The sequence below is a fragment of the Carassius gibelio genome, chromosome A19, assembly GCF_023724105.1.
Source record: "Carassius gibelio isolate Cgi1373 ecotype wild population from Czech Republic chromosome A19, carGib1.2-hapl.c, whole genome shotgun sequence".
Lineage (NCBI taxonomy): Eukaryota > Metazoa > Chordata > Actinopteri > Cypriniformes > Cyprinidae > Carassius > Carassius gibelio.
Window position 1 is genome coordinate 27,965,421 of NC_068389.1, and position 17,309 is coordinate 27,982,729.

At 37.9% G+C, this 17,309-nt stretch overlaps 1 protein-coding gene across 2 annotated transcripts in view; it reads right to left on the reverse strand.

Annotated features, from left to right (window-relative positions):
• The window catches only part of LOC127935359 (uncharacterized), a 103,676-nt gene that overhangs the window by 83,862 nt on the left and 2,505 nt on the right, over positions 1-17,309 (reverse strand). Inside the window, exons 5-6 of one of the 2 annotated variants that reach the window (XR_008148071.1) lie at positions 17,134-17,181; positions 15,893-17,029 (exon numbers count right to left, since the gene is read on the reverse strand). Coding sequence is in view for 1 of the 2 variants with exons in the window: in XM_052533163.1 (XP_052389123.1) it covers positions 16,905-17,029; positions 17,134-17,181 (173 nt within the window). In the remaining variant the exon portion in view is untranslated. Of the gene's footprint in view, positions 1-15,673; positions 17,030-17,133; positions 17,182-17,309 lie in introns of those variants that run through there. The other variant, XM_052533163.1, reaches the window with a different exon arrangement.

Below are 17,309 nucleotides of genomic sequence, written 5' to 3' on the forward strand. Positions count from 1 at the left end.
AATCAACGTTGTTTCAACGTTGAAACCACAACTGACCTTATTTCCACCATATTTCAACGTTGAAGGTCGGTCATGTGCCGGCTGGGCTGCATACCTCCCACAGTTGTGCAGAAAATGGGCCACGCAGTTGGCCTTGATAACTGATGCATTCTTGTCCGTCAGTTTTTTATACACAGAGTTATGCACACCATAATTGATGCTGGCGTTATCAGCTGAGTATGCAGAGATCCGTTCTAACCCCAGGTTTCTCTCCTCGAGCCTTGAAACAACCTGGTTGAAAATTGCATCAGAGTTTTCATTGCAATCATCATAAAAGTCCAACAGTTTGTTCTGCACTCCTAGGTCGGGTGTGTAATATCTTAATGCTAACGGGAATAACTTGGTTGTTCCATGGTTTGATGCATCAGACGCAATGGAAAAGTGTGGAAGAGAATCCGGTCTATCTGCAATCATTGGCGTATTTAACTGTTTCAAGCATGTTTCTATTGTAGAATTGTAATTTAAAGGAAGATTTAATAAAATGACGAAGACAAAATTAAAATGCGGGACACTGCTTATGATTTGCGGGACGTGGGACAACGCTTCAAATTTCGGGACTGTCCCGCATTCACCCTACCCCACACTATCAACAGGTGCGTCATCTAGGCTACACTTCTTGTTCTGGGTTTGGGCACCACAAGGTGTCACTGTGGCTTCAAAGCTTACCCCTCGCCTACTCTTGCTCATTGCTATTTCTCATTGCTATATTCACACCCTTCTCATTACCCTATGGACAAAGAAATGTAGAAATAAATAAGTGTGAAAATAAATAAATGTAGAAATAAATAAATGTGGATATAAATGCATGTGTACATAAATAAATAAATAAAAGTGGAAAAAAAGGAAAAAACATAAGTTCATTTCTGCATTTTTACTTTTCTAATTTATTCTTATATATTTCTTATTTTCTTATTTCTATGTTTTTTTATTTATTTTTGCTTTTTACATTTCTTTGTATATATATATATATATATATATATATATATATATATATATATATATATATATATATATATATATATATATTAGGGGTGTAACGGTTCACAAAATTCACGGTTCGGTTCGATACGATACACTGATGTCACGGTTCGGTTCGGTTCGGTTCGGTTCGATACGTTTTAGATACAGCAAAATGTAAAAACATCTCAACTTTTCAGAATGCCGCAAGCGCACCGCGGGTCATGTGACAAGAACTAACCAATCAGCTTCATCCTTTCCCGTAACAACGTTGAGAGCTCAGCCAAGATGAAGGATCAGCTGATCATAGTTGTATATGGATTGCAATTTTGAAATAAATTTAGTAGCAGAGCTACTGCAAGCGATTTTTAGAGCTGCAAATCCATTTATCCTTCGCTGAAATTTCCGCGTCTCATGGAGAGAGCACGTCATTGTTGCTTAGCAAAGACAGACGCCTCATGAGCGCTTCTGCCCAAGCGCTTTGGAAAGGAGGAGAAAGACGCGCTTAGCGTTTTCCATGCGTTTTTAGGCACGATATGTGAACGGCCCCTAAGGCGCTCGCTCACTCAGCACGCGCTGAAGGCTCGTTGCAAAATGTCGAATGCCTTTAACAGACCAGAAATATAAGATCCTAAAATAACCAACAGGTCTGGTGTTTGGGTTGGATTCCCTGTAAGCTATAGTGTCTAAATGCTGCAGGGATAGTTTGCTGCGTGCATGTTTCTCCTTTTTTTTCGTCTTTTCCCAGATAGTACTGACGCATATATCCCAGATATTCCCGCTGGTGTTTTTTTTTTTTTTTTTGTAATCCCGCTGGTGTACCCTGTCATGTTGCAGATGCGACATACCGTTGTTTTTTTATCCACCACTCTCTTGCCATCACCATTATAGCTTAAAGGGAATCCAAAGTGCACCCAAACACCAGACCTGTTGGTTATTGGAGGATCTTCTCATTTCTAGTCTGTTAAACGCATTGGCTATTTTGCAACGAGCCTTCAGCGCGTACTGAGTGAGCGAGCGCCTGCTGAGTAGCCTAACATAAACATATAAGATGGTGTTTTTTTCTTCTTCGGGAGTGTCAGGGGCGTTGCCTGTTACGTTGTTTGGGTTATTGGGCTACCTTGTTGAACGCATATCATTATATTTCTATCTCTCTCTTTTTTTTTTTTTTTCAAATATAATTAATTACTCCAACGAACCGTTCGGTATACATAATGCGTACCGCGTACCGAACCGAAAGCGTCGTACCGAACGGTTCAATACGAATACGCGTATCGTTACACCCCTAATATATATATATAAAATTTATATAATTAATATATAATTAATAATTAATATAATTTCATGACTGAAGAGGCCCTGTGCTTTAATTGCAATATTTTCACAATAATACAACAGATTATCATCATAATATATATTTTAAAAAATGAGTTTACTTAGCCAGGAAGATAAAACAACTAGCTTTAAGGTCAACTGATTCTTGTTAACTAACTGCTCCGCACTTTTTAATCCTGATGTTATGGCTTTCTACACCCACACAGGGAGGGAGGCTTATGGAGCAGTGGTGCCAGGTATATATGTCCCGTGTCTAATTGGAGAATGGGAGTGATTGGAGCTATCTGACTGCTGGTCTCAGACTATGCCTCTGTCTGTGGCCTAAACTAACTGAACTAACGCTAAACTCGATTTTTTGTCAATTTGACACATTTGGCAGCTTCAGCCTGAAGAGCCTGATTTTTTCTCTCACACAGCTTCTTTGTTCCTCCTTTGCATTCCTTCTCCATGATCACACTGAAACTGTGTGCGGGCATAAATCCCATTGATGGTGCTGTTCAAAGATCTGATTGGGCCAGGCCAGTGTCAATCAAGAAAACAACCAATGGGCCGCTGACCCGTGTGTTGTCAGAAGGAAAAAAAAACCTAACCTATGTGATATTTTTGACTAAAGTGTTTTGGGCCAACAGCCCAGTCTAATGTGGAAAAACATGGGCCCGCCAATCTACGCCTACTAGTTTTAATGTATACCAGATGGCCAGTCCGCCCACGCTTCTGGTTCTAATCAGGTGATGATCAGTATGAAAGGAATGAAATTATTTCCTTACGAAATTAACTCTCCAAGCCAAAACTCAGGAGCTCACAGAAAACAGATACCATTCTGCCATGCACAGATAACATTCTGCCATGCAATAAAGCAATAAAACTGATCTGGAAAAGAGATCTTCAAGAAATGCAAACAACACCTATTTACGACCTCCTTCCTCCCTCTCCTCTCCCCTCCTTGTCTCTGACTCTCACTCTTCTCCTCCAAAAGAAAGAATATCCATATGCCATGTTATATCTTGTGAAAATGTTGTTTTTTCCACTTCATGTTTAGTATCATTTTAAAGGTCTCTGTGCGATTGGTAAAATGGTCTCTATTTCACAATAGTCATTTATATTATGAGAAAGATCAAGAACTTTTGTAGAATTGTGTTCTGCTGAGAAGGAGGTGTGTCCCCCTTTAGGGGTCTTTGAGAATGTTTAACTCCAACAAGGTTTGACCATTATGTGACCGTGGGAACCTATTGAACCAAAATGACCGTTATGTTTTTACAACTGATTTTGAGTATTTAAGGGGAGTGACAAAACAGTACGGGGCAATTCTGTAGTCAGATCAGCCCATAGTGTGGAGTATATCTCATATGCTCCATACTATGTATCTTTCTGAAGTCAGGTATATTATTATTTACTCAAAACTGTAATTGTGTTGAACACATTGTGCCCATAGAGCACATTGTATAGTTGTTTGTGTTACTACCTGCACACATTGGCTAGTTAAGTTTATTCTCTAAAACACCTGAGTGCTTTGCTATACATTTTAGAACGTGTCTTAAATTAGAATAACTGTTACATGTGTGACTATGTTAAATGTGTTTGTCTCCTGCGTGGATCACCATACAGTGTCTGTGCAGGAGCAAAGTTGCCAAGCGGTTACAATGTGATTCTCAATTGCAAATATCCTTTCTAAATTGGCTTCTAATTGTTTAATTATGTAATTGACATGATACAATTATACCTGACTAATAATAAATTGTTATATTTGATTGATCCTAAACTCGTCTGAAATTATTATGACTAGTAAACTGTGAGGAGGCTTTTGTTACCGCAAAGTTACGGCCAGGGTAGGTCAAACTGAAGGCTCGAGAATGATTGGAGCAGTAGGCACATCATCGGAGACCTTCTGATTTCTGTCTATCACTGCTGTTAGCAAGTTGTTATGGGAAAAGACTAAATAAACTACACCTTTGTTATAAGCAAGCAGTAGGCGGCAGGCAAAACATGTATTAGTCTACCTACACCCTCTGACTAACATCGGACTGGAGAGTTTGTGATCGTAAGATCCACGTGAAGCTAGCGTGAGACTTAAAAGAGACATTAGGTCCCCAGTGAACGGATAATTGAAAATATAGTGAGTCCGAGATAATCAAATATCAAAATTGATACATAATCAACCATTGTGATCAGTGTTTAAATAGAAACATTGTCTAAATTTAATGATCACGTGAAATTGGAGTCAGATTGAGCATGGAGCTAGACTAGGATTTAAACTAAATCCTGATAAATTCAGAAGCGCAAGTAAAAGACCGAATACGCATTAAACCTTCGACCAGGCCGCTGGATTCTGCTATTTGGGCTGGCGGGTGGATCCTTACAAGTACATGAACTGTTGTGCAGTGCTGCTTACTTTAATAAAGTAGTAAAAGTGCCCCTTCCAGCACCTAAAACCAGTTGTTTGTTGATGAGGGTTTTAAACAAGGACTGTTGGATTGTTGTCCCGCTCCACTTCACAGACACTGAGTGAAGGGAGTTTTATAACGATGGGATACTTCTGTATAACTCTATATTCACCAGAGAGAACAGCTTGTAACATGCGTCATACTTCATTGCACAATGTCAGTGCCACTGCGTCTATCAGTATTTTCCGGTTTTGGTTTTCAAATGTTTTAAATCTACATTGCAAATTAACAGAAATATTCGCTCTTTTTTTCTTAATAACTATGTTTTAACTCCTCATGCTATTTCAACAATGGAATAGATCTGTGAAAAATATTTTGTAGAAAAAGGTTTGGACGCTTACTAACAAGTATTTATTGGTAAATAAGGACAAAGCTACCTCTTTTAAGCTTATTCATCAGTACTATCTTGTTAAAACATTTATTCTGCCGAAAATTAAATCAAATAAAACATAGATGTGAAGACTGTCCTGCATCATTTTTTTTTTGGGGGGGGGGGGGGGGGGGGGGGGCATTGTGTTCATACAAGAAGACTTTGGCAAGATATTTGTCAGTGCATTGTAAACTTCACACACAGTGACTTCGAGCTTTTCTTCAAGAATGTTTTGTTTGGAATTTTCACTTTTGAGAAGCAATATGAAAATGTTCACTTTCTCTACAGCTTAATTATTTGGTTTGCAAAATATTTTATCCACAAATGCAAGGTTAACTCCCACTTCTCTTACTTTCAAGAAGATTTTAAAAAAATATATAAAATCATTATCTACCTCCTGTAACAAAAAGGCAACTAAAACTGTACTAAGTCCTAAACGAAGTACTGGTTGCTAATAAAACGGATTAAGTTTAGACGTGTGCCCTTGCGTCCTCACATAATACAAACGGAGAGTTCAGTAATGTTACTATTATCTAGCAAATGTATTTTCTTCCATATATCATACAGCGGCAATATCTTGATTCATAATACATAACCAAAACAACAAACCGTATTCTTCACTATCAAGGCAACATTTTTTATGTTTTTGTATAACTTCTATCTGATAATTATTTTTGTGTAATCTTTTTTTATTTTTATTATTTTCTCATTTACTTATTTTTCTTCTCATTTTTTTTTGACTTGTAATTGCTGTATTTTGTTTGATCCACTGTGTAAAGAGTTAAACAAGATCTCAAAACAAATAGCAGAAGAGAACAAAAACATGACAAAATGGCCAAAGGAAGGGACATGTGATGTAGCATTGTGTGAGGAAACGGAAGCTCTGATAAAGTGAACTACAAAAAACTACAAAACTAAAAGCATAAGTTAGAAATGAGGGGAAAAAAAGAGAAGCAAAGAGAAAAATAAGTAATAGCCATATTTAAGAAGGAAGGCGAGGGCATGTTGAAAAGTTTAAAACAGGCCAGGAACATACTGAAGAGGGCATATAAAGATGAGAGAAAAAGAAAAGTTATTTTCTGAGCCTACCCCCATTTGTTCTCAGTGGTTGAGTTCCCAGCACTCAAGGGAACAGTGAGAGTAACCGGAAAACTGTAGGAGGGGCAGATAGAGATGAATGAAAAAGAGGAGCCAGCTGTGAAAACACAGAGACACAACACAGAGAAAATTGAAGGGGGTTTCCAGATAGATTGTTACATACAGACACAGAATTAGAAAAAAATTTAAGCAAACCAGGATTGAAGAAGGATTAGAAAAATGAGCAGAAAAGTAAAACAGAAACAGAAGCACAAGTAGAGGCTAGTGCATGAAGTAGAGGATGTGCATGAAGAAAAGGAGTTATTTGATAACAGAAAATGGGGAACAAGGCAGAGAAAGTGGGACACTCAGACCACTGGCTGCACAACTCTCAATTTAAATCAAGAGTGAGAAGGGACGGTGTGTCCCCTGGGCTTCACAGGACCTCGAGGGCTGGTCACTCGCCTCTCAGATATTCATGAGGGGGCTGACGAGTCAATCAGGGTGTTTGGGGAAGAAACTATGGGTGAACTTTTAACTTTGGGAGACAGTAAAGCCTTGCTGGCTAAAATTGTAGGACGGGCAAAGATGGATGAAATTCTGCATACAAATACTGTAAATAGAGCAGTGAAGTCTCATAATATGGATGGAATTGTTTTTGCTTCGGTCCAGCAGTGTGCCAGGCAGCAATACAGCAGATTCAGAAGCTAAAAAATGTTTCAGGGTGTCAGGTAGCCATATTAGCCCCTGTAGTACTTATTGAACCTCAACTGGATTATATAACTCAAATTCAACATACAAGCAGGCCCCTGTGAACAATAAATGTGTTACAAAAGGGGAACTTCTGTGGAAGGGAAAAAAAGAGAAAAAAAAGAAAAAGAAATCTGGCATTCAGATGAAGGAAACATTGTTGCATTTCACTCTTGAATATTCTTAATCGCAGATGCACACGATTTAGACCATTGCGTGGGGGGGGGGGGTGAGAAGGAATATTAACAGAACTATCAAGGCCAAAATAAAATATGTGAAAGTACGAAACTGATGCTTAATGAAACTTAATGCTCTACCTCTTGCACTAATGAACTATCGCATGCAAACTAACAGGAACATGCTCTTAACACCACATTAAATGCTTACGGGTCGACACATGCAGTTTTACATAAAAGTTTGATCTTATAAAGCATTGAACTGCCATACATACAGCTATCTATTTACAGGAGAAAAGAAAAGAACCCAGAGGGGAATCAGAGACTGCATGTCCAGTTGTTCCAGGTGACCGAGTATATCTGAGGATATTCAGGAGAAAATGGAATAAGTTCAGGAGAGAGGGACCCTACAAAGTGTTGAGAGCTACTCCAACAGCAGTCCAAGTGAACAGAGACACAACCTGATATCATCTAAACCACTGTATAGTTCCAACAGGAAATGCAGAAAGAAAAGAAAACAGACGAGCAGAAAACACAAGAGAAAGTAACAAGGCTTTGTTTCTATCTTCTGGAAACAAAACCCAGAGACTGAGTGTGATTCCTCAGATCCACAGCAGACGACACTGCACTCCAACAAACAAAGAGTGAACAGACTGGGACCTTTATACAGGTGATGATCGAGGAAACACAGGTGGACAGGATGACAATCAAACCAATTAAGGAACATGACGAGATAAAGGAACAGAAACTGGGGTAAAACTAGACACAGCCAGTCCAAGATCCTGACAGCATTGAAATAAACTTTTTTCTAACTGAAGGAGAAGTGATTGTGTTCTGAGAGAATGTGAGACAGGAAGCTTACGCTGCAGTTCTGTACAAGTCTCAGTCACTTTGTCTTTCAGCACATCAGTGATGAGAAAAGATTCTCAAAACTTTTAAAGCAGATAAAGTCATTTATTAAGATATACAGACAGTAGAATAGAATTACATACTGAAAATCTTATTCTCCCTCCTAAACTCTGAACAAAGCAATGTTAAACATGAGTGAAATACAACTGAAAAACAAAAAGAAAACATAAAAAATACAATAATAGGATCTCACAGATGTCACATGTTGCTTCTGCATTTACCAACAACAATTACCAAACTCTCTAGACTGTTACATCAGATCACAGTCACAGCTTTCAGTAGCACGTTTAGAGCAGATGAAGTTTATTTTGATCCCTAACCATTTCAGCTCAATCTGACATACTGTGTCGGGGTGTGAAGAGAGAGGACTCAAACGCAGAGGATAAGTGCAACAGTTTATTACAGAAAATCCAAAAATAATCCAATGTGTGAAGACACACACGAGCTAAAAACTGGTGTAACACCACAGAGCCGTCCGTACAGTCACCTGCGGACACAGGCTGTGGAGACCACCTCTGGTGCAATGCACAACAGGACGAGGAAAAACGAGAGGATCTCAGGCACATGGCCAACGAAAGAGTCCTCGTCTAGACATCCTGAGCACAACAGTGGAAAAGCTATGGACACAGACACACCGCACAGTCACAATGACAACACAAAATCTACTGATCGCAAGGGACAGACACAGCAGGGAATATAAGGGAGAATGGGAACAAGCGACAGGTGATGGCAATCAGTTCGTGATCCGCACACACCAGCTCTGATGTATCAGCACTGATTGACCAGGTCACGAGCTGCAGACAATGACATGACACAGACAACAGGGAAGCCGATGAAGCTCCCTGAACCGTGACAATCCCCCCCCCCCCACCCCACCCCGATGAAGCACCCTGAACCGTGACAGTAGGGGGGGTTTAAATTGAGTCGAAACCGACACAGGACAGAGCACCTTAGAGATGGCAAACGGTCCAATAAATTTGGGTCCCAGTTTACATGAGAGGAGTCTGAGAGGAATGTCCTTGGAGGACAACCAGACCATCTGACCACACACATAAAGTGGGGGCTCAGCACAGTGACGGTCTGCTGACGCCTTGTTCCTGTCACCAGTCCGAGTGAGGGCTTCTCCACGTACGGAGGCTTCTCTGAATAAACGTGTGCGTGGATGGAACAACGGCATCAGATCCTTGGGAAGGGAATAAGGGTGGCTGGTAGCCTAAACAGCACTGGAAGGGAGACAAACCTGTAGATGAGACCAGGAGGGAGTTTATGAGCATACTCCACCATAGTTAATCTGGAACTCCAAGATGACGGTTCTGCAGACGCCACACAACGCAAGACTCTCTCCAGATCCTGGTTAGCACCCTCAGCCTGACCGTTTGTCTGCGGGTGATACCCGGAGGAAAGACTCGCAGTCGCCCCCAGCTGTCGACAGGACTCAACAGACAAAACTTAGACACAAATTGGGGACCCCTGTCAGAGACCACGTTTACCGGGAGGCCATTAATACAGAAAATGTGATCCAGGACAATAGTCTCTGTCTCCCTTGCTGAGGACAATTTGGGGAGGAAAATAAAATGTGTGGCCTTCGAGAACCTGTCCACAACACAAAGGACTACAATGTTGCCGCTAGACGGAGGTTGGCCTGTGACGAAGTCCATAGCTATGTGTGACCAGGGTTTCGAAGGGACAGGCAGCGGCTGGAGTAACCCTGCTGGGGGCCGATTGGAGCCCTTACCCGCAGTACAAACAGGAAAAGCGTTTCGCGCCATGGAAGGCCACCAGAAGCGCTACTTGATTAAACTACAGGTACGAGTCGCTCCTGGGTGGCAAGCTAGTATGGACGAGTGACCCCACCTGGTGGAGTGGGTTATTCTGGTGAGATTGGTGCCGCACAGAGTCCTGGCTGAAGTCCCTATATTATATGTAAATAAGAAATAATGTGAATTTGTGCCTTCCAAAGACATAATACATGATTACCCACTGAGAGATAAAGTATGTATTCATATTTTTATCAGTAGTTAATGCATTAACAAAATGTAATGCATTAAGTTAAGAAAACACTTCTTATAATTGAAATGATTTTTGTAAATCCAGTGGTCAAATGTATTGTGGCAGCTAGATTTTCTGTGTAATTACAGACTCCTGAATAATATTATAATAAAATATATAAATATAATACTTACTGGTTTTTAATGTGAATATCCACAAAACCGAAAGACTTTCTGAATGTAAATTGCAGGCTATTTCAAAAAAGAAAAATGCAAAAAATGAAAAACAATTGGGGAGAATCAATAAATTATGAGTATTTTAGATGTTAAAAAGTACTTATTTTTTTATATATGATTATGTAATTAATCAGTAAACAACCCAGCATGGGTGTGTATGTGTATATATATTTAAATATTTTTGGCTCTATATATTAAACATTGGAATCATTCCAACTGCATTCTATTAGACTTCAACACGCAGTACACTCTTAAGATGTGTCTTTGTTTTTTTTTTGTTTTTTTTTGCAATGTAATTGAGATATTCAATATTGCCACTTAGATCACACATAATTGAAATGATAATATTAATATTACTGCTGATGGTTCATATCACACACTCATAGCTGTAGAATTATACTGACATAATTATGTTGGTGCTGAAGACAAATTACATCAGTAACCTTTTAATTTGAACAGATGTTAATAAAATACTGATCTGAGAGAACAGATACTGACACAATGGAATTGTAATTAAATTCAGCTCTAAGCCTAATCAAACACTGAGCATGCTAATCAATGCTAATCAGTGTCTTCAGGAGCATTAGACAATCACAGGTAGATGAGTCTGATCAGGGTTAGAGCTAAACTCTGCAGCGCTTTTGAGGAAAAACCTAAATAATCATCTTCAATATAATCACACGATGCAAACATGTTGACTCATTTCCTCAGCATCACTAGCAGATTAAGTTTTACACAAACAGAAAGAAAACTATTGATATAATAACAAAACAAACAAGTTAACTTTAGACTGAAAAACACAAAAACTTGAATGTTAAAAGTTCACAATGAATAATTTGTTCTGATGTAAACCACCGCACATCTAACCAGACAAAAGTGAAAGTACATGAGACTTCAAGTTTCTTCCAACCAGGAGAAATCTGATCAGATCAGTTTATCAGGCATCTGATCAGATCGGTTTATCAGGAATCTGATCAGATCGGTTTATCAGGAATCTGATCAGATCGGTTTATCAGGAATCTGATCATATCGGTTTATCAGACATCTGATCATATCGGTTTATCAGACATCTGATCATATCGGTTTATCAGACATCTGATCATATCGGTTTATCAGGCATGTGATCATATCGGTTTATCAGACATCTGATCATATCGGTTTATCAGACATCTGATCATATCGGTTTATCAGGCATGTGATCATATCGGTTTATCAGACATCTGATCATATCAGTTTTATCAGACATCTGATCATATCGGTTTATCAGACATCTGATTATATCGGTTTATCAGGCATGTGATCATATCGGTTTATCAGACATGTGATTAGATCGGTTTATCAGGCATCTGATCAGATCGGTTTATCAGGAATCTGATCAGATCGGTTTATCAGGAATCTGATCATATCGGTTTATCAGACATCTGATCATATCGGTTTATCAGACATCTGATCATATCGGTTTATCAGACATCTGATCATATCGGTTTATCAGACATCTGATCATATCGGTTTATCAGACATCTGATCATATCGGTTTATCAGGCATGTGATCATATCGGTTTATCAGGCATGTGATCATATCGGTTTATCAGACATCTGATCATATTATCAGACATCTGATCATATCAGTTTTATCAGACATCTGATCATATCGGTTTATCAGACATCTGATTATATCGGTTTATCAGGCATGTGATCATATCGGTTTATCAGACATGTGATTAGATCGGTTTATCAGGCATCTGATCAGATTGGTTTATCAGGCATCTGATCAGATCGGTTTATCAGGAATCTGATCAGATCGGTTTATCAGGCATCTGATCAGATCATTTTATCAGGAATCTGATCAGATCGGTTTATCAGGCATGTGATCATATCGGTTTATCAGGAATCTGATCAGATTGGTTTATCAGACATCTGATCATATTGGTTTATCAGACATCTGATCATATCGGTTTATCAGACATGTGATTAGATCAGTTTATCAGACATCTGATCAGATCAGTTTATCAGACATCTGATCATATCGGTTTATCAGACATCTGATCAGATTGGTTTATCAGGCATGTGATCATATAGGTTTATCAGACATCTGATCATATTGGATTATCAGAAATCTGATCATATCGGTTTATCAGGCATGTGATCATATCGGTTTATCAGACATGTGATTAGATCGGTTTATCAGGCATCTGATCAGATCAGTTTATCAGACATCTGATCATATTGGTTTATCAGGCATCTGATCATATAGGTTTATCAGGCATCTGATCATATCGGTTTATCAGACGTGTGATTAGATCGGTTTATCAGGCATCTGATCAGATCAGTTTATCAGACATCTGATCATATCGGTTTATCAGGCATCTGATCATATCGGTTTATCAGACATGTGATTAGATTGGTTTATCAGGCATCTGATCAGATTGGTTTATCAGGCATCTGATCAGATCGGTTTATCAGGAATCTGATCAGATTGGTTTATCAGGAATCTGATTAGATCGGTTTATCAGGAATCTGATCAGATCGGTTTATCAGGCATCTGATCAGATCGTTTAATCAGGAATCTGATCAGATCGGTTTATCAGGCATGTGATCATATCGGTTTATCAGGAATCTGATCAGATTGGTTTATCAGGCTTCTGATCAGATCGGTTTATCAGGAATCTGATCAGATTGGTTTATCAGGAATCTGATCAGATCGGTTTATCAGACATCTGATCAGATCGTTTTATCAGGAATCTGATCAGATCGGTTTATCAGGCATGTGATCATATCGGTTTATCAGGAATCTGATCAGATTGGTTTATCAGGCTTCTGATCAGATCGGTTTATCAGGAATCTGATCAGATTGGTTTATCAGGAATCTGATCAGATCGGTTTATCAGGCATGTGATCATATCGGTTTCTCTGGCATCTGATCATATTGGTTTCTCAGGAATCTGATCAGATTGGTTTATCAGGAATCTGATCAGATCGGTTTATCAGGCATCTGATCATATCATTTTATAAGAGATCTGATCAGATCAGTTCATCAGCTGTTAGAGCTGAAATGGTCACATGACTGGAATCACAACACAGAAACATGTCATTCCTTCATTCTGCTTCTGTTTAAAACATGTAGAAGTTTAAACTGTATAATTAGACCAAAATGCAGAGACACTAAACCACAAAATATTTCCACTTCCTCTCCAGAGCAAAAGAAAGCACTCAATAATAGTTTCTTTATGAGAGTTTCATCCTTCCTTTGATTTGTTACATCAGAATGAATGTTTTATTTTTTTTAAGATATGCTCTATTAACTTAGTCTCTTGGCCAACAAAACAGTGTGAGTCCAGATGTAGATATTCCAGGTTTGATGGACTTGCTTATGTTTAATAGTTTTGACAATCCTTCATTAATAAAGTGCTTCACAAAGTGCATCTCTTCATGTTTAACATGTCATAACATTAGTTAAATGATTAAATATAAATTTACACAGATCACAATTCTAATATATTAGTCTGATGTTAACATGTAAAGCTTCAGTCTCCTGTTGAAACTTTCAGAAGTGTGATGATTGCATGATTTTTTTTCTTTATAACTGCAGACACCAGAACACAATACCATGAGACTATAACCACATATAGCTATAAATCAGAAACTTTACATTCACAGTCAGAAGGACAAACAATAAGACAAGAAAGTCCATCAAACATTGTGTTTCTTCTGTTTGGCTCCGCTGAATATCATCTTTAGAGCTTTCAAATGTGAAGAAAAATATTATTTGTTATTAATATGAACATATAACACATTAGAATAACAATATTTTTTTAAAAGCTTATGAAATAATATAATAATATAAACAATTAAATTATATAACTAATCTTATAAAACAAGCATTATTATAGTTTTGATCTCATGGCTATTTGGCTTAAACAGAGTCAACTTCCAAAATTGGATTTCAATTTTCTAATCCCCTAAATACATTAGGGGTAAACTAAATATATATTCTATTTATAGTCAAAAATATATTTCATTGAGCTTCACTGTTTAACACATATTTTTGGCATTTATTTAAAATATATGTTGGTCATAATTTTTTTTTTTTCTTTTCTTTTTTTGCCATATGGGATAAAACACGAGCACACAGCTGGATTTATATTTTAAAACATGAAAATATGGTAAAAGGTGTTAAAATAATGCAAACCACAGCATGTTTAGTAAGATTCATATAAAATTAAATCGAAAGTGTCACACAGAGGTGAGCTCACAGAAATGAGAATATGGAGATTCCTATTATTGTTCTCTGCTGGTTATTAACAGAACATTAAAGGGATAGTTCACCCAAAAATGAAAATTATGTAATTAATAACTCACCCTCATGTCGTTCCAAACCCGTAAGACCTCCGTTCATCTTCAGAACAGTTTAAGATATTTTAGATTTAGTCCGAGAGCTCTCAGTCCCTCCATTGAAGCTGTGTGTACGGTCTACTGTCCATGTCCAGAAAGGTAAGAAAAACATCATCAAAGTAGTCCATGTGACATCAGAGGGTCCGTTAGAATATTTTGAAGCATCGAAAATACATTTTGGTCCAAACATAGCAAAAACTACGACTTTATTCAGCATTGTCTTCTTTTCCGTGTCTGTTGTGAGAGAGTTCAAAACAAAACAGTTTGTGATATCCGGTTCGCGAACGAATCATTCAGTTCACCAAATCGAAGTGAATCGTTTTATGATTCAAATGACTTAAGCTGTTAACTTGTTTAATGTGGCTGACACTCCCTCTGAGTTCAGACAAACCAATATCCCGGAGTAATTCATGTACTCAAACAGTACACTGACTGAACTGCTGTGAAGAGAGAACTGAAGATGAACACAGACGTCACATAGACCCATACTCGAAAAAAACTTTCCCAAACTTGTGACAAACCGGAAGGAGTATTTTTGGAACAGAAATACTCCTTCAAACGTACAACTTAATTTTTGAAACTTTGTCCATGTTTAGCATGGGAATCCAACTCTTTAACAGTGTAAAAAACTCAGTATGCATGAAATAGCATTTCACCCCCCCTTTAAACTGTGTTCTGAAGATGAGGAGCTCTCACGGGTTTGAAACAACATGAGGATGACTTATTAATTACATAATTTTGCAAATTGGGCGAACTAACCCTTTAAGGAACTCTTGTCTCTCTGACAGCTTCATGACGGTGTGAATCTGATCTTAGATCAGCTGTTAGAGCTGCACAGATCACGTTAATATTAATATCATTCACTTCAGTGTTCAGAGTTTAAATCATCTGTGTTTGTAATCAGACAACAATACAGATCCAATAATAAAGCACTGAGTAATAGTCTCTATATCAGATCAAGTGTTAAATCTATGTCAAAATATTCATATCATGATTGTCTTGTGTAGTTTTTAATACTGAATGTGGTTTATTAGCTTGTAAGACATTTGACAACAGTTCAGATGTAAATATTCCAGGTTTCATACAACATACTGTAAACTCTATGAACAGCATCCTGAAGATGCTTTTGATTCATTATTAATGTTTATCATATTACATAAAAGCACTTTACAAAAATGTTCAAATATAAATCATGTCTCTTCTTTCTTTACATGTTGTAACATGAATTGAAATATTGTCTGTGACATAGACCACAGTTATACATCAGTCTCACATTAACACTCACTCCTCTGGATTCACAGACGAGACTTAAGACTAGTCCTGGACTAAAATGTAAGTCTGAGCTGTTTCAGCTGAAAGAAACTTGCAATGAACTGATCTTAAAATATATCAATGCCTTTGTTTTGTCTCAAAGTACACCAGTAATGTTTTTTCCTGAGGCACGTTTATAAAAATGACTGAAATGTCCTAATTGAACTATGGCACAAAGAATAGTAACAGACAACAGAAGCAAGAAAAAACTCTGAAGATGTTTCAAATGGAAAGAAACTTTGTGTGTCCTCTTCCTCGCATTGACACATATTTCAACAGATGTGTTCAAAACATACATAGAAATACATAGAAATGACAGAACAATCAGGAGATCAGTTACTCTGTTATACTGTGAGGATCATATTCATATTCTGCTGATCTCAGAGTGAACGATCAGTGCTAATCAACATGAAGATGATCATCTTTATCTCTGATGATCTCAGATAATACTAACTGCTTTCTACTAGACTTCATCACACAGTGAATCGTGGAATATCTTAATAATGTCAGCTCACACATCATTAAATCAACAACTATATTTTTTTTAAACATACATATCTCCCCAGCAGCTGTTGACAGAGTCGTCTTGGCACTGAATGGCTTGACAATACCAGAACATTCTCTGACGTTATGCCAGTAGGCGGGAGAAAGAATCATCTATCTATCCAATTTGAAGACCATTCTTGCTGAGTCACAAATCCTTGTGTTGGTTGTCATGAAAATATGAAAAGATATTTAGCTGCTTCTCTCACCTATTTTAGGTTTGTTAACTAAATTGTGGAAGGACTGTCGAAATAAACCAATAAACTTGTTAACCCTTTGACACGTACGATCACACCAGTATAATCAGTCTTGGCTGGATCCTGAAGCGTACGATCACACCGGTGTGATTAGAACTTTCAGTGCGTCACGTCATCAACTGCTAGTTCCTGTGTCTCGTCTGCTGAACCTGTGTGTGACCTCTGTGCTGACGTCTCCATATGAAGACAGAAATAACAATCACAGCTAGAATCACCAAACACACGACAACTGGTACAATCCAGTTCTCTACAGATGGAAGAGGAAGATGCAAAGAGAGCATATTAAAAAAAAATGATTTTTTTTTTCATCATTAAACTTGCTTGAGGATTTCTTAAAGCAGTTTTACTCACTGTGTTGTTCAGTGTCGTCCATTTTTTTCGGTGATTTTCTACCTGATTCTGTAGAAGATGTTGAAAGGTAAATCACAGTTTAACATCAATATTTCTGTTAATGTTCAGATCATGATGAATAAACCTCAGCTGTCCAAATGCTTTATAAATAATATTTCCTCATATCTGAGTTTCTC